This window comes from Haemorhous mexicanus, chromosome Z, assembly GCF_027477595.1.
Source record: "Haemorhous mexicanus isolate bHaeMex1 chromosome Z, bHaeMex1.pri, whole genome shotgun sequence".
NCBI lineage: Eukaryota > Metazoa > Chordata > Aves > Passeriformes > Fringillidae > Haemorhous > Haemorhous mexicanus.
The window spans coordinates 79,887,972-79,901,492 of NC_082381.1; the positions used below are offsets into that span (position 1 = coordinate 79,887,972).

A 13,521-nucleotide genomic window follows, 5' to 3' on the forward strand; every position below is an offset into this window, starting at 1 on the left:
TGCCTATAGTACAGTCATCTTGTCTTTGGAACCGCAATTCTCTCCTAAACCTAACTCACAAATGGCTGATAAATCCTTGTGTTCCTGTCTCCCCATTTTGAGTTCCAGTCTCAAAATCAAACTGGTGTTTCAGAAATGCCACCAAGAACTATCTCAGCATTTCAAACTTTTTTCCTGATTTTTTTTCTTCAGAACTGTCCTGTGCATTCAACCCCAAACTACAAGCAGCACAGGCTGCCTTTAAGTTGTAATCCTTAAGCAATAACTTGTTTGCCAAAGGAAATTTTCCCAGTTCCAGTAGGTACTGCAGGTGCAGACCACTATGGTTTTTCACTGTGAATTACAAACATTAGGTTTCAGTAATGGCAGAAGAATGTATGTCAAATAATTACAGAAACAGGTAGGAGTCTTAGAAACAGCCCAGCTCAGAGAATTCCAGATAGCTGATGAAAAGCTTTGTCAAATAGCAGGAGTCATTATCTATATTATTCAATGCAGCTCTCACAGGCAAAGGCTGCAGAATTCAGCATCAAATTATCCAATAAGCCAAATTCATTCAAGAAGCAACAAAGTTCACCCAGGGGTAGGTCTGCACTGCTATTGCTGAAATAGTTTTCCAGTTCAATTTGGCAGTGCAAAATCCCTAAGTCTACATGCAGCCACTCACCACTAATAACCTTCTTTCCTCACTGCACATCAGCCTCTTGGCTCCTCCAGGCACCCTTCTGCTGCCTCTTAAGAGACTAAACATTTGCAGAGTATTTCTAAATATGTTTAATTATTAAATATATTCAACTGGATAGATTATTATTTCATGGATAATTAAACAGGTAATGGATAATGACAGTTTAAAATGTAGTGTGCAATTCTGCTTGCATTCTCGCTTACTTTACCTTTGTGTCATTGCGAAGAGCAGATCCAGACATCTGATAGGTTTAGCAGTGTGGTTACTTTCCAGGGCCAGATTCACAAAGGATTTAGGCCTCTCAGTAAAACCTATGGAAAGTTAGTGGCTTGTGCAGCAATTCAGGACTTAAATATCTGAGCAAATATTGCCCTGAGAAAAGCCGTAAATGAATAGAGGAACCTTCAAATAAGGAAAAACAGGTTTCCTGAGAAGCAGTCATGAGACTCGAGTTTTTCAGGACTTGTTGCTGCATCTCTCCTGAATTTCCTCTGTCCTCTGTTGGATTGGCTTGCAGTATTTCCACAGTGACTTAAAAAGTGAACAGACTCACAGAATAAGAATGTTTTTCTGGTTATATCAATCAAGGATAGGAATAAACTCATTATATTTTCCTGAAATATTTAAATAGCTGTTTGTCCACATGAAAGCTTAAATACGAATGTAATTTTTCTGGCTGAACAATGAAGGTCTTGCATAGATTTTTGATTTTTTTTTTTTTTTTTTTTTGTCTTGGCAGGTTGCTTTGCTGCCAAATAATGCTGCTGATCTTAGCAAGCAAATCACTGGTGAAAAAGTGCTTGCCTCTAATGCATATATCCCTGGCCCCCCAGGCCAGCCTGGCCAACCAGGCCCCCCAGGTAATACCAGAGGGGTGGAAATGGGCAGGACTGTTGTGCAGGAATGTTTAGGACTAAAAAAGTAAATTTCAGTCTGCCAGCGAGATTTCATATTTAATTTCATAACATATTATTTCATATATTTCATATTTTGGTTGATCTATTATGTTTGCATTTGTGCTAAATTAAAAAAACAAAGAAACAAACAAAAAAACTTTATGGGTGTTATGGTCAGCCTCTCCCAACTGTCTGTCATCATCCATTGTAACTCCATGTGTTTCTTGGCATGCAAGCTGTGTTTGTCCTGTGTGTGTCAAATTTCTCCCTCTCCCTGGGATATCTCACCTGCTTCAGTTGTCATTTCCTGTATTTTAACTCTGTCTTAAAACTCTCTCTACTTTATTTCAGGAATATCTGTTGCTTTAGCTCACAGTCAGTAGTAGAGGAAAAAAATGTGCGTTCAGTTTGTAGGAGTTTGTGCCAACTCTTTTATTTTTCCTTGTCTGATTTGCAAGGATTTATCTGTTGGTTTTATGTTGTAGCCCAGATTGAAAGGAATCTGAAAAGAAAAGTATAACTCCGCTCACACCATCTTTGCTAAATTATAGATTGAAATACAGTGAAAAACAGAAATTCTAAAGCCCAGACTTAATCCAGACACCTCGCATCTGGTGGCCATCAACACTCAAAATTTTGCAAATACTCTTGAATGCAGATCTAACTTTGAGTCAGCAATAAATCCAAGCATTGTGCTGGATTTCATCAGGATTTTTACAGAGTATTGGCAAATATTCCTTATGAGGATTGATTTACTCCCTCCTGAACTGTACCCCACCTTCCCATTTATATCCCCTTTTGCAATCTTGCTTTGTTTTCTGAGTCATTATCTCATTTTCCTGAAGGATGAGTATCTTCAGTTCATCATAAGTGCAAGGACAGTATGTTTAGAAGTTTGGCTACAGACTCTGAAGTGTAGAGTGGGCTACTTTGCAATTCCTCTGAGGAATTGCAAAGGCCTGGCCCTGCAGGTCTCCCACCCACTGGGTTTCCCCTTGACTGAGCTGTCCGAGGTACTGTAGAAATCTGAAGACCACCCCTTGAAAAAACCCTTATCTCCTTGCTCACCTCCTCTGCTGCCCCCCCCAGGGAGAGTCCCAGGGAGTCATCACTGAACTTGAGCTGTCTCCTTTTGAAAATCCTAGCTGTACAGATTTGGCCCTGCTGAAAGCTTTTTACTCTCTGCCTTTTATTCTCTATGTTTTTCATGTGCCCTCAGTATGAATAGAAGTGTTTCCTCCTCTAATCATGAAGTGTTTGAGCTAGTGACATTTTAATAGTCTTTATTGTCTGCAAATATTGTTTCAGGTGCCTGATTTTCTGGTTTATGTTTCCTACTGTTTCTCTTGAGCTAAACATATGTTTTGTTCCCTGAGCGCTTCCTGAAAAGTAACATGCTCCACTGAACCAGAAGAAGCTGAAAATTATATAAAGCAAAATGGAAGAATAGAGCCTCTTTTTCCCCTAACAAATTGGCTATTGCACTGGGCAAAAGAGAGGTGCAGTCCCCCACTGGAAAGAGCTTGCTTGTGTCAGTCATGTAGATGCCCATGCCCCAAAATTCCCATGAGTTTTCTGACGCTTTCTTTTTATAAGATGCTCCTAAATGTGATTTGTTCTTCTTTGTGTGAAAATGAGGCATTTGTGCTTTTCTCTTCATTCCCAGTCTGTGTCCCTAATCACCTGGCAGACTCAAATTCTTGTTATACACAAGATTTAATTGTTTGGTGGTCATCTCTTGTAGCTACTGTGACAAAGGTTAATGTCGTCTCAGATGGCTGCTGATGTGCAGATGCAGATAAATTGGTTGTGTTGTGGTGGATTTGGGTGTGTTTAAGTAACCAGCCCATTGGGTCTTTAAAAAAAATCATTCCTCGCTTCTTGCACTGATGAAGTGTCATGAAGGCTTTTCCTGGCAGGTAACATTTGCTTTTGATTTCAGGGGCTCCAGGACCCAAGGGGAGTCAAGGAGCTCCTGGATTACCTGGACCTCCTGGCCAGCCAGGCCCTCGTGGATCAATGGGACCAATGGGCCCATCTCCAGACATATCGCACATTAAGCAGGGCAGACGGGGCCCTGTGGTCAGTATTCCTGTCTCCTGCTATGCACTGCACAAGTGCCCTTAGCTCCACACCTCTCACATCCTTGTGATACTTTCTTTTCTCTTGCAGGGCCCACCTGGAGCCCCAGGGAGAGATGGTAGCAAGGTGAGGAGAGGTACTTATTTCCATAAGACGGGCACATGCACATGTGAAGTGCAGGCTTGATAGAGAGACTCTACTCACTTGTAGTCACACCCTTTTACTACCTCATTTCCTTTGTAAAGATGAAAGCATCCTGTTTTCCCACTCCTTTGTGTCATCCTTCTGCTATTTTGTGTTTGCCATTCCTTAAGTCTTGCAAATAGTCCGGCCAGGCTCTATGCCACACAGAATTATTTTCTTTCTCTGCAGCTCTTTTGGCTTTTCAGTGAAGAAATGTTGATGCTTTAGCCCTTTTCATTCATTGTGAATTCTTCCTGTTCATTGGTTCACTTGTTACTGTTCTGGAGAAATATCAGAAATTCCCCACTCTGTTCCCACTAGAATCAGCAGCAATTTCTTTTCGTTCCTCCTTCACTTCCTTTTCTGTTTCCAAACAAGCATCAGCTGATGGTTCTTGATCTGGGGACAGTAAGTGAGACTGCAGAAGCAAACTTTTTCAATTTGCTTTAGTCACAGCAAACTAACTGAGGATGTATTGATTACAGGGGGAGCGAGGAGCACCAGGACCAAAGGGGATACCTGTAAGTATTCCACACAGGAGGAATTTCCACAACAGAGTGATGTTGACTCCTAAGCACAAGTCAGACAAAAGTTAAAGAAAAAACCTCCTGGGCCAAGATAACAGATAATTTACATACACAGAAAATGGTGTTGGAAACAAAGTAATTACCTGTTTTCATCCAAACATTTTTTGCTACATATCTCTTCCTTTGCGTAGTGTGTGACCGAAGGCAGTAGGTGACACCTTTAGAAGGCAGAACCATGCAGGGCTCTGTTTAGTAGAGCTCAACCTCTGCTCCGAATGGGAATTTGATCCCTGGAGCCTTTTAAAATCCTGCCCCTCACCTCTCTCAGATTTGGGAAACTAGAAGTTTTGAGTTCCAGAAGATAGAATGAATATTAGAGATCTGTTTTCAGGTGACCTTGTTTAAAAAATCCCTGGAGTCCCCAGCAGAGGAAGGACATGGACCTGTTTGAGCAAGTCTAGAGGAGGCTACCAAGTTGATTAGAGGGCTGGAGCACCTCTCCTGTGAGGAAAGGCTGAGAGGGTTGGGATTTTTCAGCCTGGAAAAGAGAAGGCTTCAGTGTGACCTAATGGCATACCTGAAAGGAATCCACAAGGAAGATGGAGAGGGACAATTCACAAGGGCATGTAGTGACAGGACAAAGAAATGGCTTCAAACTGAAAGAAGGCAGGTTTAAATTAGATTTTAGATATTAGGATATCTTCTATAAGGGTGGTGAGACACTGGCACAGGTTGCCAAGAGAAGATGTGGGTGCCCCATCCCTTCAAGTGCTTAAGGCCAAGCAAGATGGGGCTCTGAGCAATCTGGTCTATTGAAAAGTGTCCCTGCCCATGGCAGAAGTGCTGGGACTACATGGTCTTTAAGGTCCCTTCCCACCCAAACTACTCTATGATTCTATTCACTTATTTATGGTATTTTCTCATTGGTGGAGTTGATTTTTAAGAGTGTGACTAGTAGAGTGTGCTCAGTATTAAAGTTTATTTTACTGTGTGAAGTCAGCTAAAAAGAAATAATGATTTTCTAAAATCAGATACTCTCTACATTGTAATTACCAATACATTTAGAAAGTGATGGACAGCAACAAGGTTACCATATTGGAAAGACACTTGACAAATAATAGCAGTCTTAAAAGAATTTGTTGATTAATCATTCTAAGAAAGTAATTTATGTCAGTTTAATAAGCAAGAAGACAAGAAACCAAGATTAATCTCCTCTATTCCCATGAGGTCTGAAGATATTCTTATGAAGCAAAGGAATGTGGTAATGTTTACAGGGGTCCCAGGATGAGGGAAGAGATGAGAAAGTTGACTCCATGTTCAGAAGACTTGGTTTATTATTTTATGATACATAATATATTAAAAACTATACTAAAAGAATAGAAGAAAGGATTTCAGCAGAGGGCTAGGTAAGAATAGAAAAGGGATGAATAACAAAGGCTTGTCTCTGACTGAGACAATCTGGACACGTGGACTGTGATTGGCTATTAATTAGAAACAACCAGATGAGACCAATCACAGATCCACCTGTTGCATTCCACAGCAGCAGATAAGAATTGTTTACAGTTTGTTCTTGAGGCCTCTCAGCAACTCAGGAGGAAAAAATCCTAAGGAAAGGATTTTTCATAACACATGTCGGTGACAAAGGAATTGTTAAGTGACAAAAGGGCTGAGCATCTTGTAAATGTTAAGCTCTGTCTGCAAAAACACCTGATTCTTTCAAAAATTGTTTCCTGATTAAAGGTGGTTAAAAAACAGACCATTAGCTTTTGGCAACTGATGCAAAGCAGAATTTTACTGAGCAACTCCTGCAGGAGTAATTCTATCAGCCAGTTTGAAAACTGTAAGAGCAAGGTGGATTGTTATTAATGGCAGTGCCTTGTGACTGCAGGGCCCACCGGGTTCATTTGATTTCCTATTGCTGATGATGGCAGACATCAGAAACGACATCGCTGAGCTGCAAGAGAGAGTGTTTGGACACAGGACTCATTCATCAACAGAAGAGTTTCCATTACCTCAGGAATTCACAAACTATCACGACACAGTAGACTTTGGATCCGGAGAAGACTACAAACCACGGGCAACATCCAGAAACACCAGGATACAGAAGGCAGACCACCCGTAGCTATTCCTACTGAAAAACAAAGCCTCTTTAGAATTCTTCAATATAAAAAAATGCACTGACAATGTTTTATATATATATATATATATATATATATATATATATATATATATATATATATATATATATATATATGTATCTTATTTCCCATTTTTCTTTCTGCTTTTCCTGAACACCATGCTGCCTGTACTGTAGCTTTCCTGGTTCATGGTAGCCTCCTTGCAGAAATTCCATACCGCCAAGCCTGCACTGTGCATTGTACCTAGACTATCAAAAAAACCTTCTTAGCATATAATATGATTAAGGCATGCTCTAGCTAATAACACAGACCACAGCATTCCATCTGCCTACTTTGCATTCTATGTCCAAATAACCCAGTACACAAATTTTGCCAGGGACAAAGGGTTAGCTGAACATCATCCTTGAATTATGTTGATAATGATCACCTTGGTCCACAGTTACTTTATGAATGCAAATAAATTATACCACTAAACTCAAGTCCCCAGCTACTCTCCCCAGGCTTAGGAGAGTGTGAGAAGTGGACCCCTGTTTCACAGCAGAGGCCATCTGTAAGTGAGTCATGCCTTCTATTATGCCTCATCAAGGCAGAAAAAGGCAAAAAAAAATGTTGAAGGGTTAAACAAGGGTTGTGCTGCTTGATCAGTAAATTATTCGGCTTTGTGTTGCTAGAGTATTGTTCAAAGACAGTCAAAAGATTTGTGTGTCCAAAACCACTTTAGGAGACACACAAACACTACTTTTTCCTTACCATTGTCCCACTGCTCAGTTGTGAAGGCCAGTTAGCTTTCTCAACAGATTCTTGTTGGATACATTACACAAAGATAATCAAGATAAAGGGGATGTTTAAAGCAGGAAACCAAATCAAAAGTGAATCAAGCAGGCTTATTGGCAAGAATGAAATATATCCCAGCCTTGCAGAAAAAGTCAGGTTCTGACCCCCTGCAGGTGCATATCTTCCTTGGTGAAATTCTGAAGTCTGAGTGAAATCAAGACCAGAGAAAGGCCTCATGTTTGCATAGAGCTTCCACCTGTTTTGTTCCCCTGCTACATGAGACCAACCTAAATGGCTTTCACCAAACTGGAACACAGAGTGGCAGTGTGTTTGGCTGGGTATATGAGGAGAGGGAGTATGTGCAGGAGTGCACATGACAAAACATTTCAACTGGTACAAGGATGGCTAAGGTGAGGTACTGCACATGGGATCCTATACTTGTGAATGGGGATAAAAGGGAGTGCCCTTTATTTACACTGGAAAATTGGATGCACAAGTTATACCATACCTCATGGATGATGTATGTTGCCATTTCTTTTGGATTACTACAGCTGCTGAGGACTTTGCCATGCTTAGAATATAAAGGCGTATATTAAGCACAAAATTTCAATGTTGTGTCTGTGTAGCTGCTACTTCTACAGTATTTGTAGTGTTTGGTAGTGTCCATGTCCCAAATGCAAAGAGAAAGTTGTTACTTTGCCATGTTTTTCAGGGCTGGCATGTTCTAGTAGAATAAATACATGTAAAAATAAAAGAGGGGCCTTTTCAGATAATACATAAAGGTTTGGATTCCATTCCATATTCTCTGGGCTGAAAGATGGTTGGTGTGATCCTGACAGCATCAGTACAGGTCACACTGCATAAACAGCTGGCTGTCTAGACTTTTCCACAACTTCTGTGTACTGTCTTAAGAGGATGTGTTCATTCCTATAGCCATTTTCCAACGTCTCGCTGCCACTTAGCCACAAGCCAGGGCATTAGCTTTTAAGAACATGAGTGTTCTGTACTTCTTTTCACGTTATATCTGTATCAATATTTACAAAGCAATGCCTAAGTCATGGGGATAGCTGAAAAAAAAATTAGTAATCTAACCCTGTAGTCCTTGGGCTTCTCCTCTGTCTGGGAGGAGCTCTGCCAGCAGCTGCAGATCCAAGCAATCTTGTGAATCACATAATAAGGAAGACTTGAGGAAGGTACCTGTGTCCAAAAGAGGGATGGTCTTATATGCAGCAGGCTGGAAAAAACCACAAAGATAGCATGAACTGAGGCATTTGCGTCTTATTTTCTTAATTTCAAGCAGGCAACTGAGTATAAATTATGTCATTTATGAATATGCAATTTTAATTGTTTGTAAAATGTCAAATGTTGTATTTTTAAATCTAGCAAATTATGGAACCCTTGCATATGTTTACCACTGCACCCTGCTGGATCAGGCTGGTTCCCACTAGAGAATTAGAAGCTGCAGGTTTTTGACCATCAGATACTGAATGATCTAACTTCTGTTAGATGAGTCACTTCCTACATACGAGCTAAATACTAATGTCCACTGCCCAAAAGGTGATGTATTCTAAAAAAGGCACTTATTTTAGTTCTAAGCTCTGCTTTTTAGAATAGAGGCACATACCAAATGAGAAGTTACCACAGTTTGACCATCAAATTTCAGGGATAGGTGACAACTGCCCTGCTATGTAAAAGTGCCCAGGGAAGAGCTATTCTGAGACTGGACCAGAAAAGCAGATAAAATACATATTTTGCTGTAAGTACAGCAAGTTTTCCTACAGATTCATGAATATAAACACAACCCATGCTTACATGCCTTTCTGAATGGAAATTACTTCCCTTTCTGGATCTGGCGCCATTGGCTTTCTTTTTAAAAAAAAGAAAGGTGACAGAATGTGTTCCTTGGGTTTGCCTTGTCGTTACCCTCCTCTGCCCAGATTTCCTGCCTAAAAACTGTTTGAGTCCCAGCAGCAAGGAGGGAACACTATGGCAAAGACCACCCAACATGACATAGGAATTCCTGCAGCAGACAGTCCCTCTGAGCACAGCTGGCTGGGAAGGGTCAGCCTCCAGCCCGCATCCAGCTGAAATCTTTGCATGGAACTTTCTCATTTCTGATTACCTGTGTGGTAACTCATAAAACACTGCATCAGCAACATTTCATTCAGATTGTGGGGTAAACACATGGATTCAGAAAAGTGACATTTTCTTCATCATACCAAATGTTTCATAAAGCCAGAGCAGAGGAATCAATTCCAATCTTAAGTTTTGTTACTGGTAGCCAAAGAAGTCATTACCTTGCAAATTATTTATTACTCTGTGGCTCCAAAAACAACAAACTCTCCCAAGAATCCAAAACAAGAAAGTAGAAACTTCTACACTCATGGCTAGTCTCATTACCAGGCTTATGCACATGACAACTTTGTTTCATATAAATGGTATGTATAATTTTATTAGAAAGAAATATTATTTTGATGTTAAGCATCAAATTATAAGCAGAAGGATAATGAAGAATTTGTTATTTTATTACTATTAGAAATATATTTAATGGGAACATTTGCAAGTGTGTGTAGTGATAAGAAAATTCTGATTGTTAATGAGTTTAACAAAATCATGAATCTTGAAAACGTTTTCTTTCAATACTGTGCCAAGTACGTAAAGGTTTAGTCTTTCTTGCAAAGCTGTAGTTCTGACACACAAGAATTCCTATATAGTCAGGCTAAATAAGAAAAGGAGAGAAAAACTGATTGTAAATGGAATTTCGGTGGTGACTGGAGTAACTGTTAGCATCACAGCTTGCATAGCCTTCTGCCTAGAAGTATTTCAGAGTTAACGTATCAAGTCCCAGAGCAGCAACAAAAGGAGGGAATGGGGTCCAATTCTCTGTTAATTTCACACTTTAAAAAAAACTGTATGTTTGTTCCTTTTACACATTCCAATAACTATACTGTTCACTTTATTTATATATAAAATACTAAAATGTGTATAAGATGACTGTGATTTTATGATGTATTCATAATAACAAAGATATTTTTTCTTACACTGTTGGTAGCTGCTTTTTATTACACATTGCCCTTTCTCCGAAACACAGTGATGTTGGCTGGAAGAAACAGATGGCAGGAAATCTCCTGACACTGCCTTCTAGCATTTTTCTTGGAGCTGAACAATACTGCTATAGTTCTTTGACTCTGGGACATGAGCTCTTGCAAGCTGGGGTGGGTTTCAGTCTTTGTGAGAATAAAGCACACAGACACCTCTGCCCTGTGCATGGATGGTGGCTCCTGTGACACATCAGGGCTACACGAGGCTGGATCCAGCAGTCCCACCCCACGCTGCCGGGGGTGCGCAGCTTCTGCACAGCCCGGGGTTGCGGTACTGGGATCCGGAGCTCTCTGGCATCCCACCACCGGTCATGGGGAAAAGGGGGAACAACACACAGGCTCCATCAGGCCTTGCCTGCCCCTCGCACCCATGCAGTCGAGCCCCTCCCCTCAGCTCCAGGAGCATCCTGCAGGCTGTGTCCGACAGCTGAGGTCAGCGAGGAGCTCATCTTGTCCCTTCGTCCCTGCAGAGCCCACGCTGCCTGCGCAGGGCCTCAAGGGCAGAGACAGGGCTGGCACCACGCCGGACGGGCTGTCATCCCTGGCAGAATCCCACTTCACCGCCAGGATCCAGGATCCCCGATATGCGGGTAAATGTGTAAACAAAGTAAAACGAAAAGTATCTATAAATCATAGTGAAACAATGGGGGGGGGGGGGGGGGGGGGGAGAGAAAGAAAAAAATTATAAAAAGTTGGAATAGTCATAGTAGCAACCGTCTTCAGTTTTAGAAAGTAGATAGTGGAAGCAAAGCGTTAAAGACAAAAATCTATGGTTAGCAGATCCAGGAATGAAAAGGTAGACAAAGGAGTTCCTGGTTGTACAGGGGATCCTGATAGTATTATTGTTCCATGACCGTATAAGGATAACAGAACAGAACTGTCAAGAATTCACGGAAAGCAGGATCTCAGTTACTTGATGTATGCATTTGGGGAAAGCCAGATTGTATTCGTATGACACGATGCAGTCCTTTTCCTTTTAACCAGTTACACAGCAGTGTATTAAGGTCAGACATTTTAAAATCTACTTGTTTAATTAACTTACATCCGATTGTTTTAAAAAGAACTAACAGAGGACCACCGGGACCCTGGATCGCCGCGGCGCGGCTCCTTCGCGCCCGCAAGAATCTCCCTGCTCCGCCGGGTCTGCCCCGGCTCCCTGTCCCGGTAAGAGGTCCCGGTACGCGGCTGCCGGCTGAACTCCGTGAGGAAGAGCAGTGCCAGCAGGGCGAGGGAGGTGATCGTGTCCCTCTGCTCAGCATGGAGCGCTGCGTCCAGTTCTGGGCTCCTGAGCGCCAGAGAGACAGGGCGCTCCTGGAGCGGGTCCAGCGGAGGGTGGCAAAAGGAATTAAGGGGCTGGAGTGTCTCTTATGAGAAAAGGCTGCGGGAGCTGGGCATGTTCAGCCTGCAGAGGAGACTGAGAGAGGACCTCATCCGTGTCTGTCAGTGTCTGCAGGGAGGGGTCAGGGGATGGACCAGGCTCTGCTCGGTGGGGCCGAGCGGTAGGACACGGGCCAACGGGCCGAAACGGATGCACAGGAAGTTCCACTTGTCCAGGAGGAAGAACTCCTTTACTCGTTCGGGTGACGGAGCACTGAAACAGATTTCCCGGAGAGGCTGCGGAGTCTCCCTTATGCAAGATACTCAAGAATTGCACGAACGCGTTCCTGTGCCGTCTGCTCCAGGACGACCCTGTTCGAGCAGGGAGGCTGGACCCGGTGTCCCGCCATGGAGCCTCTCCCACCTGACCCGTTCCGGGTCGGCGGGACTGTGGCTGTGACTACAGCTCCCGGCGCGCTGCGCGGCGCCCGGGCGCTGCCGGGAGGTGGCGGTCGGTCGGGCGGTCTGTCGGGCGGTCTGTCGGGCGGTCTGCCGGTCGGGCGGTCGGCGGGATGCGGCTGTCGGTGGCGGCCGCCATCTCGCATGGTCGCGTGTACCGGCGGCTCGGGCTCAGCCCGCGGTCGCGCCTGGACCTGCTGCGGAACCTGGTGACAGCGCTGGTGCGCCATGAGCGCATCGAGACGCCCTGGGCGCGGGCCGACGAGATGCGCGGCTACGCCGAGCGGGTGAGCGGCGGCACCGCGCCGGGCCGGGTCGGGCCGGGGGGCGGCCGAGGCACCCTGACCCACCGCCTCCTTTCTCACCCGCCGCCTCTCTCCTGACTCGCCACCTCCTTCCTCCCCGCAGCTCATCGACTACGCCAAGCGGGGGGACAAGGACGAGCGCGCCATGCGCATGGCGGATTTCTGGCTGACCGTAAGTACCCCTTAGCCCCACATCGGTCCCGGCCCGCCGCGGAGCCGAGGCTGAGCGTGCCGCCCCGCAGGAGAAGGACCTCATCCACAAGCTGTTCAAGGTGCTGGCGCCCCGCTTCCAGCCGCACCCCGGCAGCTACACGCGCCTGCTGCAGATCCCCAACCGGGACGGGCTGGACCGCGCTAAGATGGCGGTGATCGAGCTGAAGGGGAACCCGCTGCCGCCGCTCGTCCGCCCGCGCCGCCACTCCGAGAAGACGCTGCTGAACCAGCTGCTCAAGGGCTACCGGCAGGACGCGCAGCGGGCCCGGGGCACCCCCGTCTAGGGCCCCCCGTGCCCGAGGGAAGGGAAGGGCAGGTGGGGCAGGAGGGTGATGGAAGTTGCCGTGTTGAGGGCTGCTGAGTTTATTGGCTGCTCCCAGTGGTTCGAAGAGAGACTCAGCGGGAGAAGGAAATCGAGCTAGGAGCCGTGATGATTGGTATTTTTTGTGTAAATAAACTTTGTTCAGAAATTCGGTTTGCTTGTGTTTGAGTTGTGTTCGGAGAATCATTTCGGGCAGAAAAGACCTCTGAAGTTATCAAATCTAGCCTATGACCAAACACCACCGTGTCAAACAGACTATGGCACTAAGTGTCATATCCAGTCTTAATTTTAACGTCTCCAGGTGTGATTGGGACCATGACTCCACCACATCCTGGGCAGCTTCTTCGTGTCTATTCACCCCTTCAGTGAAGAAATTATTCTTAATGTCCTACATAAACCTCCCCTGACTCAGCATAATTCCTTTGCTTGTAAGTTAATAGCTTATTCCAGAAAAATGGATTTGCTAACAGTGTGTTCTAGGAGCCAGTGTTCAACATTTCAGGGTGGGAAGTTTGGTGA

At 44.2% G+C, this 13,521-nt stretch overlaps 2 protein-coding genes across 3 annotated transcripts in view; both read left to right on the forward strand.

Moving 5' to 3' along the window:
• The window catches only part of CCBE1 (collagen and calcium binding EGF domains 1), a 92,645-nt gene extending 86,078 nt beyond the window's left edge, over window positions 1-6,567 (forward strand). For both annotated transcript variants that reach the window (XM_059836548.1, XM_059836549.1), the window contains 5 exons: window positions 1,425-1,545; window positions 3,524-3,663; window positions 3,754-3,789; window positions 4,332-4,367; window positions 6,262-6,567. In XM_059836548.1, the coding sequence (XP_059692531.1) occupies window positions 1,425-1,545; window positions 3,524-3,663; window positions 3,754-3,789; window positions 4,332-4,367; window positions 6,262-6,495 (567 nt within the window). In that variant the 3' untranslated portion in view covers window positions 6,496-6,567. The remainder of the gene's footprint in view (window positions 1-1,424; window positions 1,546-3,523; window positions 3,664-3,753; window positions 3,790-4,331; window positions 4,368-6,261) is intronic.
• A 5,638-nt stretch (window positions 6,568-12,205) lies between these two features.
• Window positions 12,206-13,150, forward strand: MRPL17 (mitochondrial ribosomal protein L17). Its single transcript, XM_059873914.1, has 3 exons — window positions 12,206-12,449; window positions 12,571-12,639; window positions 12,710-13,150. The coding sequence occupies exons 1-3, from the start codon at window positions 12,276-12,278 to the stop codon at window positions 12,962-12,964; spliced, it is 498 nt and encodes a 165-aa protein (XP_059729897.1). The 5' UTR covers window positions 12,206-12,275; the 3' UTR covers window positions 12,965-13,150.
• Window positions 13,151-13,521: the final 371 nt, after the last annotated feature.

Coding starts and splice junctions, on each gene's coding strand:
- MRPL17 (XM_059873914.1), top strand. CDS start 12,276: ATGCGGCTGTCGGTGGCGGCCGCCATCTCGCATGGTCGCGTGTACCGG. Junction 12,450..12,570: donor TGCGCGGCTACGCCGAGCGG/GTGAGCGGCGGC, acceptor TCCTCCCCGCAG/CTCATCGACTACGCCAAGCG. Junction 12,640..12,709: donor TGGCGGATTTCTGGCTGACC/GTAAGTACCCCT, acceptor GCCGCCCCGCAG/GAGAAGGACCTCATCCACAA.